The following is a 23,911-nucleotide window of genomic DNA, read 5'->3' as shown; positions in this document are numbered from 1 at the left end:
ATGGCTCAGATCAAAAACTCAGGTGACAGCAAATGCTGGCAAGGACGTGGCGAAAGAGGAGCACTCCTCCATTGTTGGTGGGATTGCAGACAGGTACAACCATTCTGGAAATCAGTCTGGAGGTTCCTCAGAAAATTGGACATTGTGCTACCTGAGGACCCAGCTAGACTTCTCTTTGGCATTTACCCAAAAGATGCCCCAACATGTAAAAAAGACAAGTCCTCCACTATGTTCATAGCAGCCTTATTTATAATAGACAAAAGGTGGAAAGAACCAAGATGCCCTTCAACAGAGTAGTGAATACAGAAAATATTGTACATCTACAAAATGGAATATTACTCAGCTATCAAAAACAATGACTTTATGAAATTCTTAGACAAGTAGATCTAAGTATAAAATATAATTCTGAGTGAGATAACCCAATCACAGAAAAACACACCTTATGTACTCACTGATTAGTGGATATCAGCTCAAATGCTAGTATTTCCCAAGGTATAATCCACAGGCCACATGAAGTTAACAAACAAGCATGACTAAAGAGGAATCGGGTCACCTCACTCAGCATCTGCTGTCACCTGAGTTTTTTATCTTAGCCACTCACACTGGAGTGAGGTGAAATCTCAGGGTTGTTTTGATTTGCATTTCCTTTTGACTAAAGATGTTGAACATTTCTTAGGTGTTTCTCAGCCATTCGACATTCCTCAGCAGAGAATTATTGCTTTAGCTCTGAACCCCCTTTTTTAAAAATAGGGTTATTTTGATCAGTTTGTACTACAAAAGCCTATATTCAACAAAACTGAAAAAATCTGGATGAAATTGGCAATTTTCTACAAAGATACAGAGGCCAAAGTTAAATCAGGACCAAATAAATCACCTAAACATTACCATAACTCATAAAGTAATAGAAACGATTACTAAAAGTCTCCCAATCAAAAATATACCACTACCAGATAGGATTAATGCAGAATTCTGTCAGACCTTTATTGAAGACCTAAAACCAATAGTTTGAAAACTATTCTACAAAATAGAAACAGAAGGAACATTAACCAATTTCTTCAGTGGAGCTATACTCCTTCCTATATCTAAAACACACACAGGTCCAACAAAGAAATGGAACTTTAGATTAATTTCTGCCCAGAATATTGACTCAAATATGCTCAATAAAATTCTAACAAACCAAATCCTGGAACATATCCAAAAATTCATACATCATGAACATGTAGGCTTCGTCCCAGGGGTGTAAGGATGGATCACTATATGGAAATCCATCAATGTAATTCAGTATATAAACAGACTAAAAGGAAAAAAAAACATGATAATTTCATTATATGCTGAGAAAGCATTTGATAAAATCAACACCCCTTCATGATAAAAGTCCTGGAAAGATCAGGAGTTCATGGCCCATATATAGTACATACAATCTACAGTAAACCAGTAGCCAACATTAAAATAAAAAGAGAAAAACTTGAAGCAATCCCACTAAAATCAGAGTCTAGCCAAGGGTGTCCACTTTCTGTACTTATTCAATATAGTACTTGAAACCCTGCATGTCCAATCAGAAAACAAAAGGATATGAAAGAGATACAAATTAGAAAGGAGGATTTCAAAATATCACTGTTTGCAGATGATGAGGTAGTATACTTGAGTGACCCCAAAAGATCACCCAGAGAACTATTAAGCCTGATAACCAACTTCAGCAATGTGCTGTGTACAAAATTAACTCAAACTAATCAGTAGCCATCTTCGACTCAAAGGGTAAACAGACTGAGAAAGAAATTAAGGCAACAACACCCTTCATAATAGTCACAAACAACATAAAATACCTCGGTGTGACTCTATGCAAGTAAGTGAAAGATCTTTATGAAATGAACTTCAAGTGGCTGAAAAATAAAATTGAAGGTCTCAGAATATGGAAAGACCTCACGTGTCCATGCATTGGCAGGAATGATATAGTAAAATTGGATGTTTTCCTGAAAGCAATCTACAGATTCAATGCAATCCCCATGAAAATTCCAAGAGGGTTTTTCACAGAGTTAGAAAGAGCAATTTAAAAACCCAGGATAGTGAACACTATCCTCAACAAGAAAAGAACTTCTGAGGGAATCACCATCCCTAACTAAGCTGTATTACAGAGCAATAGTGATAAAAATCTATATGATACTTTTACAGAGACAGGCAGGAAGACAAGTAGAATAGAATTGAATACCCATAAATGAACACACACGGCTATGGTCCCTTGATATTTGACAAAGGAGGTATAAACCTCTAGTGTAAGAAAGATATAGCATTTTCAACAAATGGTGTTCTTTCAACTTGAGGTCAGCATTTAGAAGAATGAAAATCAAGCCACTCTTACCACCTTAATCTAAGCTTAAGTCCAAGTGGATCAATGATCTCTGCATCAAACCAGATATGCTCAACCTAATAGATGAAAACTCGGGAATTGTCTCGAGTACATGGACACTGGGAAAATTTCCTCCAAAAACAAAAAAAAAAAAAACATGAATGGCTTATGCTCTAGGATCAAGAATCAACAAATGGTACTTCATAAAACTGCAAAGCTCCTTTAAGGCAAACAACAGTGTCATTAAGAGAAAAAAACCACCAACAGATTGCGATAACATCTTTACAATCCTGCAACTGATAGAGAGCTAATATCCAAAATATAAAATAACTCAAAAATAAAACTCAAGAGAGCCACATAACCCAATAAGAATGGGCTGCAGAGCTAAACAAATATTTCTCAGCTGAGGAATATTAAATGGCTGAGAAGTACTTAAAGAAATGTTCAACATCCTTAGTCATTAGGGAAATTTAAATCAAAACAACCCTAAGATTCCACATCACACCAGTCAGGATGGCAAAGTTCAATAAATCAGGTGACAACAGATGTCAGGGTAGAGAAAGATTAAAATTCCTCCATTGTTATGTCTCCCTTTCATTTCTGATTTTGTTAATTAGGATACTGTCTCTGGGCCCAATGGTTACTCTAGCTAAGGGTTTACCTATCTTGATTATTTTCAAAGAACAAGCTCCTGGTTTTGCTGATTCTTTGTATAGCTCTTTTTTATTATACTTGGTTGATTTCAGCTGTGAGTTTTATTATTTCCAGCCATCTACTCCTCTTGAGTTTATTTGCCTCTTTCTGTTCTAGATCTTTATGCATACTGTCAATCTGCTAATGTATGCTATCTCCTGTTTCATTGTGGAGGCACTCAGCACTATGAAATTTAAGATATCTAACAGATATTTGGGGTACCACAGTGCCAGACGTTGACTGTTTAAAAGATAGCATTTTATTTTTTATATTTTTACAACAACATCCCCGAATCTATGCCCTTTTTCTGAGCTGTGGCAAATATAGCTTCTAATGTACTCTTACCTCTTAAGGGCTTAGAACCTAACAGAGAACCAAATAATTCTATTTCTGTAAACCAGACTAATTTTTAATGCCTGTCCTTATCCACAAATAAGCATAGTACTGTTTACTAAGAATATGAGTTATTTTCAATTGACTTATTAAAAATAAGACAATTTTTAATTTTCTGCACTGCAGAAAATCTCTACTTGTTAACATGAAGGGACATCTAACTTTGGGGTGTCCAACCCTATGTGATACATGCACCACATGACCCTACCCCCTGGAGTACACAATGTACCTCATGTGAAGGGACTAGAAGATGGTGAAATCTAGAGCACTAGGGTTCCTGCTAAGAGAAAATATCCTCTATGTAATAGTGGAGCTGCACCTTGCTAACATAATAAGTGAATCACCTAAGGAAGACATTCAAAATGACATTACAAGTTGGCATGCCATAGGGAAGGGGACATTTTCACGTAACCATACAACTAAGTGGATAATAGTATGCATTCAACTGATGCTGAGAGATGGACTTTTTCTTCTTCTATGTCATATGAATCCTCATCATTACGAAAACGTGTTTCACATACATTTATGAGGCTTACCATTAATATGCATAAGAATCAATCAATAAATCAATAAACAAATCAATCAATTTTAAAAAATTACCTGTACAAAATTGTGAACTGTAAGATTTCAACCAATCTGTTCTCCTTAATAGTCCTGTCAGTACCAACTACATAACTGAAGATCAGTTAAAAGATGTATTTAGAAGAAATCTAATAATTTTAACTGGATGTTTTATGTATTTACATTTCAAATATTATCTCCTTTCCCTCCCTTCTATCCACCTTCCCCTCCACATTCTTCCATGAAGATTTTCCATTCCCATACATCCTTCCCAATTCAGTGCTCTGGCATTATGCTATATTTGGGAAATGAGCCTTCACAGGGCCAAGGGCTTTTCCTCCTATTGATGCTGGATATGCCATCCTCTGCCACATATTTGTCTGGAGTCATGGGTCCCACCATTTTTGTTTGGCGGTCCAGTCCTTGTAACTGTGGGTGGAGGTCTAATTGGTTGATATTTCTGTTCTTCCTATGCGGTTACAAACCCCTTCATCTCCTCCAGTCCTTTCTACAACTGCTCCATTGTCTTCCCTGTGCTCAGTCTTATGACTGACTTCAATCCTTATTCCTATTAGTAAGGTTCTGATAGAACCTCTCTGGAGATATGCAAATCAGGTTCTTGTCAGTAAGCACTTTTTGGCATCAGCAATAGTGACTGAGTTTGGTGGCTGCATATGGGATGGATTCATAGCTGTGTGAGTTTCTTGATGACCTTTTGTTCAGTCTCAGCTCCACTCTTTGTTCCTGTATATCTTCCTGTGAATATTTTGATTTACCTTCAAAGAAAGACTGAAGCATGCTCATTTTGGTCTTCCTTCATCTTGAACTTCATATGGTCTGTGAATTGTTTCTTGGGTATTCAGGACTTTTGGGCGAATATCAACTTATCAGTGAGTGCAGATCATGTGTGTTCTTTTGTGAGTGGGTTAAATGACTCAGGATGATATTGTCTAGTTCCACCCACTTGCTTAAATATTGCTTTTAGGCATTGTTTTAATAGCTGAGTAGTTTTGCATTGTGTAAATGTACCACATTTTCTGTATTCATTTTTCTGTTGTAGGGCGTCTGGCTTCTTTGTAGCTTTTGGCTATTATTAAATAAGGCTGCGAAGAACACATTGGACCATGTGTCCTTGTTATATGTTGGAGCATCTTTTGGGTATATATATCCCGAGCTGTAGTATAGCTGGATCCTCAGGTACTACAATACCAAGTTTTCTGGGGAACCACCACAATGATTTATAGAGTGGTTGTAGCAACTTGCAATCCCACCTAAAATGGAGGACTGTTCCTTTTTCTCCACATCCTTGCCAACATGTGAAGTCACCTGAGATTTAATCTTATCCATTCTGTCTTTTGTGATGTGGAATCTCAAGGTTGTTTTGTTTTGCATTTCGATGACAACTAAGGATGTTGAGCATTGCATAAGGTTCTTAGTGTCCATTCGAAATTCCTCAGTTTAGAATTCTTTGTTTGGTCCTGTATTCCATTTTTAATAGTATTATTTGGTTCTCTGGTTGACCATGGGTGTTCTAAATCCTCTTGCCAAAATCTTGCATTCCATTTGACATTATACAAGAGAATTAATAATTCTGAACTGTGACACCAAGAAGAAAGTGAGAAACATAAGGACTAAAAGATGGAGTTTCTTAGAAAGGTTCATGTTTAATTTTTCTTGTGCCAGTGCCCTCAACTGAGAAAATGAGTGATGCTGTTGATTCCTAAGATGCTACAATCCACCAAGCTTTCTAGCCAATATTCAACATAGGGAAATGAAACTTTTAAAGCTGAGAGAATCTTTGCTATTTCTTGTAAGATATTGTCTCATCATTTATGTTAGTCATAAGGACACTATGTAGAAAAGATGACTTTGATTAACTTATAGTCCTCCCATATGCCTTCTTCTTCACAAGATTACAGGCATTTGGCAGCAAATCTACACACTTTCCCAGAGAACATTTATGGGTGTGTGACTGCTGCTGTTTTCCTTGTTATGTGGTTTATATGAGGGGTTGCTTTTTCACATTAGGAAGTACATCTGCGAAGTGTGTAGATGCATGCCATAATCCCTTAGGGATGATTGGCTTGAAAATTGAATTTTCAGAACTAATATGAGTTATTGAATTTGAGCCTAAAATAAGGTTATGTCCAAATATCTTCAATTCGGAAAAAATAAATCTGAGAAAAATTTCAAAGTATGCTTGTTGTCTTTTCATTTGTTTTGTTTTCCCATTTATTTTAAATCCGATCTGTGTGATTGCAGAGACTCATATGTTCATGAGTGCATGAGGACAAAAGAGGATTATGAAAATCAAAAGATATATTCATAGGTGCTTGTGAGCCTGGGAACAACATTCCCTTAAATAACAAACATTCTCCACAGTCCCAAATACAGAACATTTAATATTTCTATTTAAATTAAAGGTACAGATGCTTACAAATGCTAGATGTGATCTAGCACCACTCAGCATGGTTTTAACTTTGTTTCTCTAAATCCATTCTTGCCTCATCTTTCATATTGAGAATATTACTATCATTTGCCACCATGCCTGGCATTATGTTTTCATTAAAAAGCAATTACTTAAAAAACACTTCAATCATATTGTTTTGTGCTTAAGACCCAGTCCTTGATTTATATCAAATTAGGCAACAACTTTGCATTTGATTTCTGTTACTGTGCTAACAGAAAATTGGGGAATTTTAGGGTTCCTAAAATTCCTGTTTATAGAATTGTATTCCTGCTTATAGAATTGCATGGTAAAAACTTAAGCATGAACTAAAGGAAGCCATAGAGGAATAAAAATTACTGACTTTCTAAGTATGCTTTTCAACACAGCACTGGGCTGACAAGCCAAGTATAGCATTTCTCACATTGCATTGAGTCCAGCTACACTGATGATTAATCAAAGAAAGCCCTTAAACTCATGTTCTCATTTCCTTCTCTCAAATGATTCTAATTTTATCAAGGTTATAAAAATTAAACAGTACAATATTTTGCATATGCTTTCTCAAATGAACTTGTGGAGATGCATAATGTGAAAGTCACAAAGAAGAAATAAAAAAGACATATATTTAAATTAAATTAAATGAAAAAAAGAACTTGGTGAAAAAGTCATCTGTGGAAGGAACCTGATCTTAAAAATCTGTCAAAGGACTTCAAACTATTGCACATCATATGAGTACATATCAAACGTTGACCATTGCTGATGATGTGCTCAATGATTAAGTAGAATTTCTGAAAAAATTACTTGACACTGTTTTATCAGATTAACAAACTTCCTTCACAGTCAGGAAAATGTGACAGTATGCAGAAAATGGAGATTTCACATTTTATATATCTCCATATATAAAATATAGAAGGTGTGGTGGTCAGCAACCAGAAGCTTTAGTTCTAAATACTAGAATTCAAATTGGTAGAAATTACACAACATGTTTCCAGAGTAAAGGTAAAGAGTATAAAAATGAATGTATCCTCTTACAAAATTTTCCCTCACCCAAAGATACGAAACAAAACACAACAAACAAACAAACTAAAAAGTTAAACCAAACAAAACCAACCAACCAACCAACCAAATGAACAGCAGCAACAACAGCAAATACAACATTAATAGTAACAACAACAAAAAATCCAGGGATTAGTGAAGAAGTTGGTGGGAAAGATCTTCAGTGTCAAAGGATGAGGAAGTTAGCTGTGAAGAGGAATATTCTAAGAAGAGGATAGGTAGAAAAAAAGTTTTAGGAATATGACTCCAAAAATAAAATCTGAGAAAGATTTATTACACTGTGCATGTCAGTATGGAAGGAAGAAAGCTTGCAAAGCTTTTAGGCTACACAACAATTTAAAGGGATCTCTAAGTAAGAGAATAGGACACATTGTCATTGCAAAGGAAGGAAACAAAGAATTGTTGGTTATGTAGTATTAAATGATGAGCCATGAGAACATAAATGTATGTAATTTTTGCATGGTTCCTACAGTTTATATTTCAAAATGTACATGTATATAAAATACATGTATGTATTCAGCAATATTTAATGATAAAAGAGCCCATGTGTTTTTTAGGAGTGCAGAGAGAGGTTAAAAAAAGGTGTGTTAGAATCAGGATTTGTAAAGTAAAAAAGCAATTAAATTACACTCTGAACAGTAAAGTACCAAATAACAGTAAAAAATAAAAAATCAAAAACCATTATTTTGAAAGAATGACACTATTTCACAAACAATTGTTCAGAAATAGTAGTGTGTTATGTTTTTTTATCTGTGTGTTTGTGTATGTAATATGAAACTAAATAATCTTTAATTATTCCTATTTGGATAAAATGCATGAGATTCTTCATCTAAAGTATTTTATATGTTTGCAGACTTCACTGACCAAATTTTGAAAATGGTAATTTGTACTACATTATTTTTCTTATCAATTTTTCTCAGTATATGAGACACTCTTAAATTTCGTAATGATGTGGTGTGTTTTCATATAAAGATCAAGAGCAGGCAAAATCTGACCCCCATACTCCTTTTCATATACTGAACTATTCTTAGTATGTTATTTGATATTCTGAATATCTTAATAGTATATTATAAATCTAGTCCAATATCTCATCCATAATATATGGCAATCCAATTCCCACATAAGGCAATTTACCAATTAGCTGATGTTTTAGTTTCTGTTGCTGTAAAAAACACCATGGTCAAAACATATATGAGAAAAGTGTTATTTCCCTATGTACCTTGGTCACACTTAATTGAATGAAGCCAAGAAAAGAACATGGATGAAGGGATTCAATGATAGACCATGGAATAATGCTGATCACTGGGTTCCTGTCCATCCTATGACAGTCTACTTCCTTATAACTCCCAGAACATCTTGCTTGGAGGTTGTCTTGCCTACATGGAGCAAAATCAACTTATACTAATCTGTAATTAAGAACATTTCTTAAACACATATCTACAAATCAAAATGATTGTAGCCTCTCAGTAATGGATATTTCCTGTTCTCAATATGTTTAGGTTTCTGAGAGCTCATTTGCCACCAAAACTTACTAATTGATATTGCTTTAGGCAGTGCTGTTCTGTGTTACAAATACTAGGCCTAGATATTACTTAATTTTCTTTGATGATTTATGAACACTTTTGTTAAGACAAAGCAAAATAGATATGTTGAGCATCATTAAAATTTTAAAACTCTCAAAGGTTCGATAAAGCAATTTATCTTTTTATTTCTGAAGAACATTTAAATCTGGTCGAAGTAAAAGAACATAACACTTTTGGATAAATATGCACCCAAGCAACCCTGCACTAGAAGCCAAGATGGAGAAAACCTCCAGAACAACCATAACCTTCCCCCTGGTGCTGTGGTAGACAGGGAGGAAGGTGATCCAAACACTGTAGAACACCAACATGCTGAATGTTAGGAACTTGGCCTCATTGAATCTGTCAGGAAGGTTCCTAGCCAAGAAAGCCACAGTGAAGCTCCCCAGAGCCAAGGAGCCTAAATATCCCAAGACAAAGTGGAAGGCAATGACTGAGCCTTTGTTGCAAGTGATGATTATCTTTCCATGTTCAGATTGCATATCTCTGTCAATAAATGGAGGAGATGTCACCAACCAGATTCCACAGAGAACAAGTTGGATTAGGGTACAAATGGGAATGAGCAAGTTAGTTGCCCCTTTTATCATCATCTTTCTTATCCTTCTCCCTGGAGTAGTGAGCTTGAAAGCTGTGACCACAGTTACGGTTTTGGCCAACACAGTAGAAATAGCAACTGTGAAAAATATTGCAAAGGTGGCCTGCTGCAGGATGCATGTGGCCTGGTTGGGATGTCCAATGAAAAGCAATGAGCAGAGAAAACAGAAGACTAGAGATATGAGCAGGATGTAGCTGAGAATACGGTTATTGGCTTTCACAATGGGAGTATCCCTGTACTTCACAAAAGTGACTAGTACTAGAATTGTGATGGCTGAAAAGGACAGGGCCAGGCAGCCTAGAGCCATCCCCAATGGATCTTCATAAGCAAGAAATGTCACAACTCTTTGGAGGCACTTGGTTTGTTCTAAGTTGGCATAAGAATAATCTGGACATCTCACACACTGCTCCATATCTGTTGGCAAAGAAAAATAATCCCTTATAAGGTATCATAATCATGTAGTTAATAATTATATATTTGTTTTTTTTCAAAGGATATATCAATAAATAATTTGGAGTTGAGAATATATTACACTCATTATTGCTTCACGGACTAATTACTTATGTTTCCTGTCTATTAACCTATGCTTTGTGATGGAACAAATCATCATCACAGAAATTGGAAAAGTTATCACTTAAACAAAAATGAAATAAAAATATGATGATTACTAATATGCATAATCTCAGTTTATTTTATTTCTCAATCCATAAATTTACTATTCAGAGACAAGGGTAGTATGCTGACATATTTATTGATGCTGGTGGATGAAAAACATTATGTATTTTGTTTGCTTTGATTATTGTGCACTTTGTGTCTACACATAGGCTTGTGAACATACAATGCCTCATTCAAAAACCGTTTGTGTATAGGAATATTTTCATGCTTGAAGCCGTATGTCTCATAAACTTATGCATGTCCTTCTTGTTGTGGTACAATTTCTTTTCCCCCAACTACACTTTCCATGGTTATGGATATAGAAGGTTATGGCATGAAGATTATTGATATTGACATTCATCCCACTTTCCTTATTTAGGCTGTGATTAATGATAAGCACTCTCCTATTTCTTGTTGCATTCTTGATATCTTCACTCTTTTTCTAATTCTTTGATAGGAAATGCCTAATCCTTTATGTCATGTAAGCTCTTAAAATATGTTTCACTAGAGAACACTTGTTGTTCTGAGCATCTTGTCTTTGTCAGGGACTAAGCTTGGCGACAGAAAGTTTGTGGACTGTAAATGTAGTCAAGATTCTTTGTACTAAGGATCAAAGAAGAATATACATCAGCTTAGGTTATGCCTAAAATTATCTTGTAAAAAATGTTAGACATGTGTATCCCCTAAGCATTTTCTGCATAGTATAAAAGCATTAACCATTATATTCTGAGAGACATGGGTTGTTTTTGGAAGAAATTGCAGGTAATTAAATGGGTTCAAGGGAAACTGATATTATTTAACCAATTAAATTTTGAAACATGGAGATTTTTGGGCTGTAGTTTCCATCTAGGACATATCATATTTCTAGTTTGTAAAGAGAAGATATTCAAATTCAGCAAATTTTTCTCTGCAAGCAAGAATGTAACTGTATCATTGGCAATCTCATTTTCTTGGCACTGTACACAATCAAAGCAGCAGTCGGCTGTTTGTTTCTGATGGCTTTTTCTGAATCCTGCAATACATGTCTCACTACACACTGAGGAGGGAACCTGAGGCAATACACATACAGACACACAGACACACAGACACACGGGCACGCACACACATATAAATATAAATTATATATAATAATATATATACATGAAATATGCACATTATATATGTTATATAAATATGTATTCAATATGTATGTCTCTGTGAAGATCTTGAATACATCATATATAAAATGAACTATAGATTAATATTTTGGAATTTAACAGATGTATTCCTCTGAAAATTTATTATTTTTTTTTTTTGGTTATTTTTTTCGGAGCTGGGGACCGAACCCAGGGCCTTGCGCTTCCTAGGCAAGCGCTCTACGACTGAGCTAAATCCCCAACTCCAAAATTTATTATTTTATATTACCCTGAAATGCATTGAATATCATACAATAATTTTGTCATGAATATTATATATGCAACATTTTAGGTATAACAATTTAAATTTTCTCCTTGCTAAAGTGATTATTTCAAATGTAACTTTTATGTGGCATCAGTTTTTCTCTTAAAAACTGATAAATAAAATAATAAGAACACAGAGTTGTATGGAAAGAGAAGGTAGGATATCTCAAGTAGACTTGTTCAATAAATAAGAAAAAAGTATGTCATATAAGACTCTCATACAATTAATGAACTTTTCCTAAGTGTAAAAGAAAACATTTAATCCCCATTCCATCCCACTCCCGCTCCTGCATCTATTAAAGAGCTCCCCAACACACTGGCCACTCTGGCCTCAATGATCTAACATTTTCATATTCTGTGGCATGCACCCTTCACAGGACCAAGGGTCTCTCTTCACTCTGATGGCAGATGAGGCAATATTCTGCAGAGGAGGGGAAACTGGGAAGGAGGATAATATTAAAATGTAAATAAATAAAATTAAGGGGCTGGGGATTTAGCTCAGTGGTAGAGTGCTTACCTAGGAAGCGTAAGGACCTGGGTTCGGTCCCCAGCTCCGAAAAAAAGAACTAAAAAAAAATAAGTAAAATTAATAATAAAAATCTATAAATTAAAAAAGTTTTAATCTAGGAAAATACTTCTCATAATGAATCTATGCTATACTTAATTAGGCTACAACTATGTTCATACATAATCAGTTTATATATAGTTTATATGTAGTTACAATATATATATATATATGTGTGTGTGTGTGTGTGTGTGTGTAACTGTAAATATTGCTATAAATTTAAAAAATATGTTTCTGTAGGGTAGGGTAAATAGTCATATGGATGCAATTGACCATAGTATTCAGAGTCCTTTGATCCCTATAACCAGATCAAATGAATTTCAGTGTCATTAAATTTTGGTGCTTGTGACTGAGAATGGTCATTTGCAAGAGTATTAATTGGTCTTGACCACAGGGATATTGTTGAGTGCTACCCATTTTAAAATTTAGATATCTTTCAAAAAATAAAAATTGTAGTGTACCTAACAATGTTTCTCCTGTGACCCACTCCCAGTCTTCAGATATATGAAGTTGTTGACTCTGTGGCAAACAAGGAAAATAGCTTCCTATTTTCACTTTTAATCCAAGGCCTTTTGGAAAATTCCAAATGATGAAAATGTCATACTTGGCACACTGATTTTCCTTATGACTCATGTTCACCAGCTCTCCAACAGGGTTAGTAAATACCCTAGTTTTCAGCAAAGAAGCCACCTGAAAGAGATGAATCATTATATGCTTACAAATGCAGATCAATACAGAGAATACCAAATTGAGAATGTCCCATAATTTTTTAATGTCTTTCAGAAAATACAGGTATATTATAGTAACCCCATGTAGTAAAATACACTATACTGTATTATTACAAGTTATAATTACATGTTATATTGTATAATTACAATTTAATATACTTCACATAAATTGTTGCTGGTTAAGAAAGCTAGAATAAATGATTACCAGAGAACAAATCACATGGTATGTGTACACATGTTTGTCTAAAATAATATTTACAAGCTAAAGCCAAATATGTAAGAAAAAAGGGGGAGTTATAAAATCTGGAAGTTTTGGAAGTAAAGAATGGTAGTGGGTCAATCATGGACATACTGCATAGATGTATGAAATACCCATTAACTCAATGAAATGTGTACTCTTAATCATACGTGTTGTTATAAATATTATTAATTTAAATGAATAGCTATTATCAGAGCACATGTACTCATTTTGAGAAATTCTTCTTGAGAAAAATATTCTAGTCTAGTTATCACTTAAGGATTTTGTGATGAAACTCTTGGCTCCTTTTAAATTTTGAACTTATTTGGTTAAATGTTAAAACAAATTTTCACATAATTCACTTATATTTATGAAAATGTATTGTCTCCTATTAAAATTTATCACTGTGCATGATATATATCCATGTAAAAAATTCATTTTGGAGTTTTGCAATATAGAAAACTTTATACCAAGAGATAACCTGTAACAAATGTATGTGAACTTCTCAGTGGCCTGAAAGGTCACATTGCTATACCTAAGCATACTGAAATGTAAGAAACGTTACCTGCTGACAGTCAGTGAATAGTCCTTTGGGTTTGGCCATTTCCTGAGACTCTACTTGTTGAAAAATGAGTTCGTGATAGGTGTGGGCCACAGCATACCCAGCATTATACAAATTGTAACCTTCTTCACTCAGGACCATGTCAAATGTGTGCTGTGTTAACCATTCCAATGGGTTTTTCAACATAAAAAAATCCATTTTCTTCTTGTTCTTTGAGATTGAACAGTTAAAATGATTCCACTGCAGCATAGACTGCGAAATATCTACTGGATATTTGGATGTGTTTATTGTTTGCATAAAAATTCTAAATATAGCAATGTCATTGTGGTGGTGGGCAAAAATGACAGTCCCGTGGAAGAAATCAAGGCTGAAATCTTTATCATATGTGATGACATCCAATTGTGAAGTTGTGATCCAGATTCTCCGTGCAATTAAATATGCCCATCTTCTAAAGCTGAGTTCTTGAGTGGAGTTCATTTTGCCATAAACGATAACAAACTTTGATGAAGATGTCATAAGTTGTTGGTCATATATCTTAAACTTTGTGTTGTATAACTGAATGCTTTCTGGGATCATAATCACAAAAGCTAAACAGATCACATGCCTTTGCATTTCTTCTCTCAAATCTGAGTGAAACTGAATACCTTGGTCATCATCTGTGATGACCAGTCCTATCCAAGTCCATTCAAAATGAAACATCAAGGAGACCATGCCATGAAGCAAATATGTTTCCTTGGTTGCTATCTGATAGATATAGGGAAACTGGTCATGGTCACTCAGGTTAGGATTAAATGGTCCAAAGAAAATCTAAAGAGTATAGAAGAGAGGATGAAACATCCACATGAGGAAGATGATTGTTAGGGGGTTTGTACATAAATACAAGTAATGCAACTCACCGTTCAGAATTCAGACTGAGGGTAGTAAGATTACACAATACATATCATAGATTTTTACTGATATATTCTAGAATATTCCTGACAAAACTCTATGTTCTAGAAAACAGCTTTTCCTGTTTGCCCAGTATAGTTATACAATCTGATTATTTTATTCTCTCTCTCTCTCTCTCTCTCTCTCTCTCTCTCTCTCTCTCTCTCTCTCTCTCTCTCTCTCTGTGTGTGTGTGTGTGTGTGTGTGTGTGTGTGTTTAGCAGCATACCTATAAATGCATGGGGTCCAAGTTTTCTTGTAGGCACATGTAAATGGAATTTAAATGTTGGTAATTCGTCCAGTGTCACACATTATTACCTTTGGTGTTCTTGAATAAATTGATAGTTTTAAGGATGTTGTCCATGATGGTCCTCTAAGGCCTATATCACAACGTTGCTTTATTCCACAGAAATAATTAATTAGCTGAAAATTGTTGTTTTGGTTTGAATATGCTTTATCCAGAAATCCCAGTGTATCTTCACACAGGCCAGCAATGATGGAAAATATCAAAGACATGTTGGATAAAAGATAGGGATTCTTGTTGATCTCATCAGTTGCAAAAAACATTACCAGAAAAAAATTCATATTTTCTTGCTGGTATCCTAAAACCAAGCATAATGATGATTAAGGAAGATGCTTGAAAAAGAAAATTTCAGTTGCAATTAAGTTTGTATCAAAAGGCATTCTAAGGGGTTGGGGATTTAGCTCGGCGGTAGAGCGATTGCCTAGCGAGCTCAAGGCCCTGGGTTCAGTCCCCAGCTCCGAAAAAAAAGAAAAAAGAAAAAAAAGGCATTCTATATTTCTGTCTAAATGTCATGAAATGTCTCATAATTTAGAGATCTTAAGATTAGAATACAATTTAAAAGTTCATAGACCCATGACACTAACCTATGATAAATTTTGTAACTTTGACAGTCAATAAGGGGACTATTTTACCTCTGAATACAATATTCTGACTACATTAGCATCCAATTGATTAAGACTGTTATAATATAATCTTGGAGATATAATTCCACAAATACAAAATAAAAAGCATGCCTGGGATGAAGCCTACTTTATCATGGTGGATGATTGTTTTGATGTGCTCTTGGATTCGGTTTGCCAGAATTTTATTGAGTATTTTTGCATCGATATTCATAAGGGAAATTGGTCTGAAGTTCTCTTTCTTTGTTGGGTCTTTGTGTGGTTTAGGTATAAGAGTAATTGTGGCTTCATAGAAGGAATTCGGGAGTGATCCATTTGTTTCAATTTTGTGGAATAGTTTGGATAATATTGGTATGAGGTCTTTATGAAGGTCTGATAGAATTCTGCACTAAACCCGTCTGGACCTGGGCTCTTTTTGGTTGGGAGACCTTAAATGACTGCTTCTATTTCTTTAGGAGTTATGGGGTTGTTTAACTGGTTTATCTGTTCCTGATTTAACTTTGGTACCTTGTATCTGTCTAGGAAATTGTCCATTTCCTGTAGATTTTCAAGTTTTGTTGAATATAGGCTTTTATAGTAGGATCTGATGATTTTTTAATTTCCTCTGAATCTGTAGTTATGTCTCCCTTTTCATTTCTGATTTTGTTAATTTGGACACACTCTCTGGGTCCTCTCGTTAGTCTGGCTAAGGTTTTATCTATCTTGTTGGTTTTCTCAAAGAACCAACTTTTGGTTCTGTTGATTCTTTCTATGGTCCTTTTTGTTTCTACCTGGTTGATTTCAGCTCTGAGTTTGATTATTTCCTGACTTCTACTCCTCCTGGGTGTATTTGCTTCTTTTTGCTCTAGAGCTTTTAGGTGTGCTGTCAAGCTGCTGACATATGCTCTTTCCTGTTTCTTTCTGCAGGCACTCAGCGCTATGAGTTTTCCCCTTAGCACAGCTTTCATTGTATCCCATAAGTTTGGGTATGTTGGACCTTCATTTTCATTAAATTCTAAAAAGTCTTTAATTTCTTTCTTTATTTCTTCCTTGACTAGGTTATCATTGAGTAGAGCATTGTTCAATTTCCACGTATATGTGGGCATTCTTCCCTTATTGTTATTGAAGACCAGTTTTAGACCGTGGTGGTCTGATAGCACGCATGGGATTATTTCTATCTTTCTGTACCTATTGATGCCCGTTTTTTGACCAACTATATGGTTAATTTTGGAGAAAGTACCATGAGGAGCTGAGAAGAAGGTATATCCTTTTGCTTTAGGATAGAATGTTCTATAAACACCCGTTAAGTCGATTTGGCTCTTGACTTCTCTTAGTCTGTCTACGTCTCTGTGTAAATTCTGTTTCCATGATCTGTCCATTGATGAGAGTGGGGTGTTGAAATCTCCCACTATTATTGTGTGAGGTGCAATGTGTGTTTTGAGCTTTAGTAAGGTTTCTTTTACGCATGTAGGTGCTCTTGTATTTGGGGCATAGATATTTAGGATTGAGAGTTCACCTTGGTGGCTTTTTCCTTTGATGAATATGAAGTGTCCTTCCTTATCTCTTTTGATGACTTTTAATTGAAAATTGATTTTGTTTGATATTAGAATGGCTACTCCAGCTTCCTTCTTCTGACCATTTGCTTAGAAAGTTGTTTTCCAGCCTTTCACTTTGAGGTAGTGTCTGTCTTTGTCTCTGAGGTGTGTTTCCTTTAGGCAGCAGAATGCAGGGTCCTCATTGTGTATCCAGTTTGTTAATCTATGTTTTTTATTTGGGAGTTGAGGCCATTGATGTTGAGAGATATTAAGGAATAGTGTTATTGCTTCCTGTTATATTCATATTTGGATGTGAGGTTATGTTTGCTTTTCTTCTCTTTGTTTTGTTGCCAAGACAATTAGTTTCTTGCTTCTTCTAGGGTATAGCTTGCCTCCTTATGTTGGGCTTTACCATTTATTATCCTTTGTAGTGCTGGATTTGTAGAAAGATATTGTGTAAATTTGGTTTTGTCATGGAATATCTTGGTTTCTCCATCTATGTTAATTGAGAGTTTTGCAGGATACAGTAACCTGGGCTGGCATTTGTGTTCTCTTAGGGTCTGTATGACATCTGTCCAGGATCTTCTGGCCTTCATAGTTTCTGGCGAAAAGTCTGGTGTGCTTCTGATAGGTCTGCCTTTAAATGTTACTTGACCTTTTTCCCTTACTGCTTTTAATATTCTTTCTTTATTTTGTGCATTTGGTGTTTTGACTATTATATGACGGGAGGTGTTTCTTTTCTGGTCCAATCTATTTGGAGTTGTGTAGGCTTCTTCTATGCCTATGGGTATCTCTTTTTTTAGGTTAGGGAAGTTTTCTTCTAAGATTTTGTTGAAGATATTTACTGGTCCTTTGAGCTGGGAGTCTTCACTCTCTTCTATACCTATTATCCTTAGGTTTGATCTTCTCATTGAGCCCTGGATTTCCTTTATGTTTTGGACCAGTAGCTTTTTCCGCTTTACATTATCTTTGACAGTTGAGTCAATGATTTCTATGGAATCTTTTGCTCCTGAGATTCTCCCTTCCATCTCTTGTATTCTGTTGGTGAAGCTTGTATCTACAGCTCCTTGTCTCTTCTTTTGGTTTTCTATATCCAGGGTTGTTTCCATGTGTTCTTTCTTGATTGCTTCTATTTCATTTTTAATTCCTTCAACTGTTTGATTGTGTTTTCCTGGAATTCTTTCAGGGATTTTTGTGATTCCTCTCTGTAGGCTTCTACTTGTTTATTAATGTTTTCCTGTGTTTCTCTAAGGGAGTTCTTCACGTCTTTCTTGAAGTCCTCCAGCATCATCGTCAAATATGATTTTGAAACTAGATCTTGCTTTTCTGGTGTGTTTGGATATTCCATGTTTATTTTGGTGGGAGAATTGGGCTCCGATGATGCCATGTAGTCTTGGTTTCTGTTGCTTGGGTTCCTGCGCTTGCCTCTCGAAATCAGATTATCTCTAGTGTTACTTTGTTCTGCTATTTCTGACAGTGGCTATACTGTCCTATAATCCTGTGTGTCAGGAGTGCTGTAGACCTGTTTCCTGTTTTCTTTCAGCCAGTTAAGGGGACAGAGTGTTCTGCTTTCGGGCATGCAGTCTTTCCTCTCTACAGGTCTTCAGCTGTTCCTTTGGGCCTGTGTCTTGAGTTCACCAGGCAGGTCACTTGCAGCAGAAAAGTTGGTCTTACCTGTGGTCCCGAGGCTCAAACTTGCTCCTGGGGTGCTGCCCACGAGTTCTCTGTGGCGGCAGCAACCAGGAAGTTCTGCGTCGTCCTTTCCGGGAGCTTCTGTGCACTAGGGTTCCAGATGTTGTTTGGTGTTTTCCTCTGGCGTCCAAGATGTGTGTGCAGAGTGCAGTCTCTTCTGGTTTCCCAGGCGTGTCTGCCTCTCTGAAGGTTTAGCTCTCCCTCCTACGGGATTTGGGTGCAGAGAACTGTTTATCCGGTCTGTTACCTTCAGGTTCCGGTGGTGTCTCAGGCGCAGGGGTCCTGCCGCTCCTGGGCCCTCCCCTATGGGAACCCAGAGGCCTTATACAGTTTCCTCTTGGGCCAGGGATGTGGGCAGGGGTGGGCAGTGTTGGTGGTCTCCTCTGCTCTGCAGCCTCAGGAGTGCCCACATGACCAGGCGTTGAGGTCTCTCTCCAAGGGGTTTTGGGAGCAGAGAGCTGCTGCGGGCCGGGATCCGAGGTTGTGGGACTTCCGATAAACACAGGAAGTGCCCGGTCCTAGAAGAATTTTGCTTCTGTGTGTCCTGAGTTCACCAGGCAGGTTTCTTGCAGCGGAAAAGGTTTTCCTACCTGTGGTTCTGAGGCTCAAGTTTGCCCGTGGGGTACTGCCTAAGCCCTCTCCGCGGCGGCAGCAACCTGGAAGATCTGCGCTGCTCTTTACGGGAGCCTCCATGCACCAGGGTTCCAGATGGCGTTTGGTGTTTTCCTCTGGCATCTGGATGTGCGCAGAGTGCAGTCTCTTCTGGTTTCCCAGGCGTGTCTGCCTCTCTGAAGGTTTAGCTCTCCCTCCCACGGGATTTGGGTGCAGAGAACTGTTTATCCGGTCTGTTTCCTTCAGGACCCGGCGGTGTCTCAGCATCCTTTTGGCTCCTATACATGTCAACATGAAGTCACCTTTTAGTGTGTTGCTACTATTTTAATTTTGTAAAAGTGGATTGAAATTTCTCTTAACACTTCAGGTCTCCTAATTCTTTAAGGTCCTTTAATAGATGTCTGAACCCTATGATCTTCTTTCATTTCAAATGTGTTCCTCTGCCCAAGCATAGTTGGCAGTTCATCTGTCATCTGTTACTATTAGCAAATACCTCTCATCAGGAGTAAAACACCAAACAGGCTCTTTTGCTGAAATTTTCACTTTTAATTGAATGTTTGAATCTATGTTTTTCTTTCTAAACCTTAAAAGTGTATTGATACAATTCATATATTTGTAAATTTAAATCTTATTATGACTTGTAGAAGTGTCACTAATAAGAATGTCCACTATTTTTTCCAATGAGATCTGGAATGATACAGAATGTATCAGAAATTGAATTTCTACTGACCTAACACAGAATTACAATAATGTGAAGCCACCACCAATATCAAAGTGTACAAAGTATACTGTTGCTAACAATTAGAAAATATTTTGTTTAAATCGGAAAGACACAAAAAATGAATAAGAAATGGGATGAGAGTCAGGGATAGAAAAGTGCAGAAAACTTCAGTTTATTAAAGAATGAAATCACAAGCTCATGGATTAGTTAAAATTTGAGTGATTTCAACATCCCTTCTCTCATGATTTGCAGGCACAAATGATATCATCTCACACTTGGAATCTAAGAACTATGTAGCCACATTGAGAACAGCTTCTTATCAACAAGAAGTACATTTAGTCTCCTAGATTTTCCATAATTTTACATTTTTTTAAATTAAGAAAAATATTGAAAATCTATATGATGCAAGTAATAATTCTAGTAAGTGACTGAGTGTTTGCATCACTGGATGAAAAGATATTCTGGTAACAGAATAAGAAATCTGGTAGGCATTTTCCATATTCAGTGACAGCTCCAGTATGACAGGAGGAGCTCATTTAAAGAGTATTTTATAATGCAAGGCAAATATATATATATATATATATATATATATATACACATATATATGTACATATATACTCATAAGTATATATGTAATAATATACATTTAATCATATATAGTAGACATCATTCCACAACCACCACCACACGTTTCAATGTCTGAGTGTATGCCCAACTTTTAGAGGCCAAAATTAGATAACCATTTTATTGAGGCCTTTAGATGCATGCTTATAAAGGAATGGTTGGCAGAAAATTGAAAAGAGGCAGTGATGCAGTCTCTTCATATTGAGATTTTGCCAAAAGTGGGAATTATGAACTCAAGGTAAAGGTAAAAACCTATTTCAACGTATATCAACAAAGATTCAAGAGATAGAATCCAGTCTCTCTCATTTTCCAGCTTTGTGAACTTGAGCCAATGTAGTAAAGCTAACGTAAACTGTGACACATTTGAAAGTATCAAAACATTGATTGAAGTTATAATTAATATTCTGTGGTTCCTAAAGTTACAAGGGGAAAAAAAGACAGGATCTTACAGGGTGTGTGCAGTTATATACTTCTAATTCATAATATTGAAACAAGAAATTAAGTTAGTAACTTACCTAAAATTAATAATGTGATTATAAAAATTTTCTTCAATAGGGCTCTCAAGTGTAAAAAGGACAAAACCACACTCATTTTGCAAATCTCCATCATTAACTTCTCTCTTCTTTATCTTCCAAAAGCAATTGGGTTCAGTCAAACTGCACAAGATGAGACAAAACTTCAGGGAAAAAAAGGCAATAGTGAAAGCACACAGCTTCTTCATGTCTGCTAGGATCTAGCATGGAGCAATTGTGAAACCTGATTCTTATGCAGGCAAACATAACACACACATTTACACTAGTTTGTATATTTTAAGGCTTCTGCTGATGGGCAATCCACTTAATTATATTCAACAGTTTCTTTCTGTTCATCCTATGTTCTGCTCCCTGGATACAATGGGAAAATTCTGACATCAAGCTCTACATCTGAGGTCTGAAGACTTTTGATCAAAACATTTCCAGAAACATGTTTTGAAGATAATGTTCTTCATCCACAGCTGCCATGATTTCATTAAAATCCATGCCATAAGTATTCCAAAGGCCAATCTTCTCTTCAACATCCTTCAACAGACCATGTGTCAACAGCAATATTTATGAACCCAATAGATTTCCTCAGAACTTTTATAGTAAGACAAGAGTTGAGAAGGTATAAATGTTCCATATCATTTGGACTTTGGATTGAATAATGACACATTATTTCTTTCATTCCCTGGTGTAGGGAAGGGAAGTTTCACATGCAACATTGAGCCAGGAGTTGAGCATGTTCACAAAATCTCCTTAAGCTCCCCATGATTCTTGTGATCTGGAGAATATGTCATCATGCTAAATCCAAAAATTCCTGGAATCATACAGATTCAACGTGCATCCTGACAATATCAATTCCTATGCAGACATTTAATGGGTTGTAATGCTTATCTCTTGCCTGATAATCAGTTCTTAACACTCAATGACATTTGGTAAATATTTTTTTCTTTGATGTTTGTTCACACCTCAATAAGATGGTTGAGAATAATTTTGTGTTTTCTTTAAAGGAATGAAAGAATATACCTGTCATTTATGAGAGAGAATTTTATTGCTAATATTATTATATAACATATATTTTTATACCTAGTTGGTATATGTTTTGAAATGGTATTGTCTTAGTTTACATTGCAACAAGACAGATGCATGTCTGATATGTAAGTTGATGTCTATAGGCAGCAGAGGGCTGGTACCAGTTAGGTCAATGCCATGATTGTACAGTAAAAAAATAAGGTGGGAGAGTAAAAGAAGGGAGAAAAATCAAGATGGAGACAGAGAAGAGTGATCTGCATCTGGGTGGTCTTGAATTGTCAAGGTAGATGGGTGGATTTCTATAATCAAATTTATATTTTCTAGGCAGGCAGCTTATATCCTTATTAACTGTTTGTAAGTTTATTGTTTGGATATATTTTGGATTGAAAACTTAACATACAAATCTGATTGTTGTGTTAAGAGTTTGTTGCATCTTGATTTTTATGTTTAATTGGGTATTTCTTATTTACATTTCAAATGTTATTCCCTTTACCGGTTTCCTGACCACAAGCCTCCTACAACCACCCTTCTATATGGGTGTTCCCCTGTCCATCCATACCCCTTACCGTTTCTCCCCAAAAAAATTCCGTACACCAGGACTCTGCCCTTGGCAGGATCAAGGGCTTCTCTTTCCATTTATGCCTAGCAAGGTCATCCTTTGCTAAATATGCAGTTGTAGCCATGGGTAAGCCTGGGTAGTGGTTTATTCTCTGGGAGCTCTGGTTGGTTGACATTTTTGTTCTAATGGGGTTGCAAGCCCCTTTAGCACTTTTAATCCTTTCTCTAATTTGTCCAATGGGAGTCCATTTCTGAGGTCAGTAGTTTGCTGTTGGCATTCACCTCTGTACTTGACTTGCTCTGGCTGTGTCTCTCAGCAAATATCTATATACAATTCCTGTCAGCATGCATTTCTTAGCATCATCCATCTTATCTAGTTTTGCTTGCTGCATATATATTGGACACATGGGGGACAATATCTGAATGACTGTTCCTTCAATCTGTGCTCTAAACATTGACTCCATATCCCTTCCTATGGATATATTTGTTTCCATTTGTAAGAAGTGAGGCATCCCCATTTTGATCATCTTTGTTCTTGAGTTTCCTGTAGTCTGTGGATTGCATTTTGGGTAATCAAAATTTAGGGCTATTATCCACTTAACGGTGAGAGCATACCATCTGTGTTTTTCTGTGATTTGGTTATCTCACTCAGGATGATATTTCTAGTTCATTCCATTTGCCTATGAATTTCATGAAGTCATTGTTTTTTGATAGCTGAGTTATATGCCACTGTGTAGATACACCATATTTTCTGAATCCATTCCTCAGTTGAAGGGAATCTGGGTTCTTTCTAGCTTCTGACTATTATAAATAAGGCTCCTATGAACATAGTGGAGAATGTGGCTTTGTTGTATGTTGCAGTGTCCTTTGGGTACATGCCCAGGAGAGGCAGACCTGGGTCCTCAGGTAATACAATGTCCACTTTTGTGAAGAACC

The 23,911-nt window shown here is 36.1% G+C and overlaps 1 protein-coding gene across 1 annotated transcript; it reads right to left on the bottom strand.

Annotated features, from left to right (window-relative positions):
• Positions 1–9,198: 9,198 nt before the first annotated feature.
• Vom2r65 (vomeronasal 2 receptor, 65) lies at positions 9,199–21,588 on the bottom strand. The gene is made up of 8 exons (NM_001099654.1): positions 21,383–21,588; positions 16,984–17,000; positions 15,099–15,370; positions 13,858–14,661; positions 12,814–13,016; positions 12,106–12,130; positions 11,249–11,371; positions 9,199–10,089 (listed from the first exon to the last, which is right to left on the bottom strand). Exons 1-8 carry the CDS (start codon positions 21,586–21,588, stop codon positions 9,199–9,201), a joined length of 2,541 nt encoding a protein of 846 aa, NP_001093124.1.
• Between the last annotated feature and the right edge of the window lie 2,323 nt (positions 21,589–23,911).

This window comes from Rattus norvegicus, chromosome 1 (assembly GCF_036323735.1).
Source record: "Rattus norvegicus strain BN/NHsdMcwi chromosome 1, GRCr8, whole genome shotgun sequence".
Taxonomy (NCBI): domain Eukaryota; kingdom Metazoa; phylum Chordata; class Mammalia; order Rodentia; family Muridae; genus Rattus; species Rattus norvegicus.
The sequence above is the reverse complement of the archived record's forward strand: the minus strand, read 5'-3'. Positions and strand labels throughout refer to the sequence as shown.

Bases quoted from the DNA above. Each gene is read 5' to 3' on its own strand.
- Vom2r65 (NM_001099654.1), bottom strand. From the start codon at position 21,588: ATGAAGAAGCTGTGTGCTTTCACTATTGCCTTTTTTTCCCTGAAGTTT. The intron at 13,017-13,857 runs GTAACGTTTCTT...CATCTCTTTCAG, and splicing joins TATTCACTGACTGTCAGCAG to GTGGCTTCTTTGCTGAAAAC. The intron at 12,131-12,813 runs GTGGGTCACAGG...GGTCCTGTGAAG, and splicing joins CATATATCTGAAGACTGGGA to GGTGCATGCCACAGAATATG.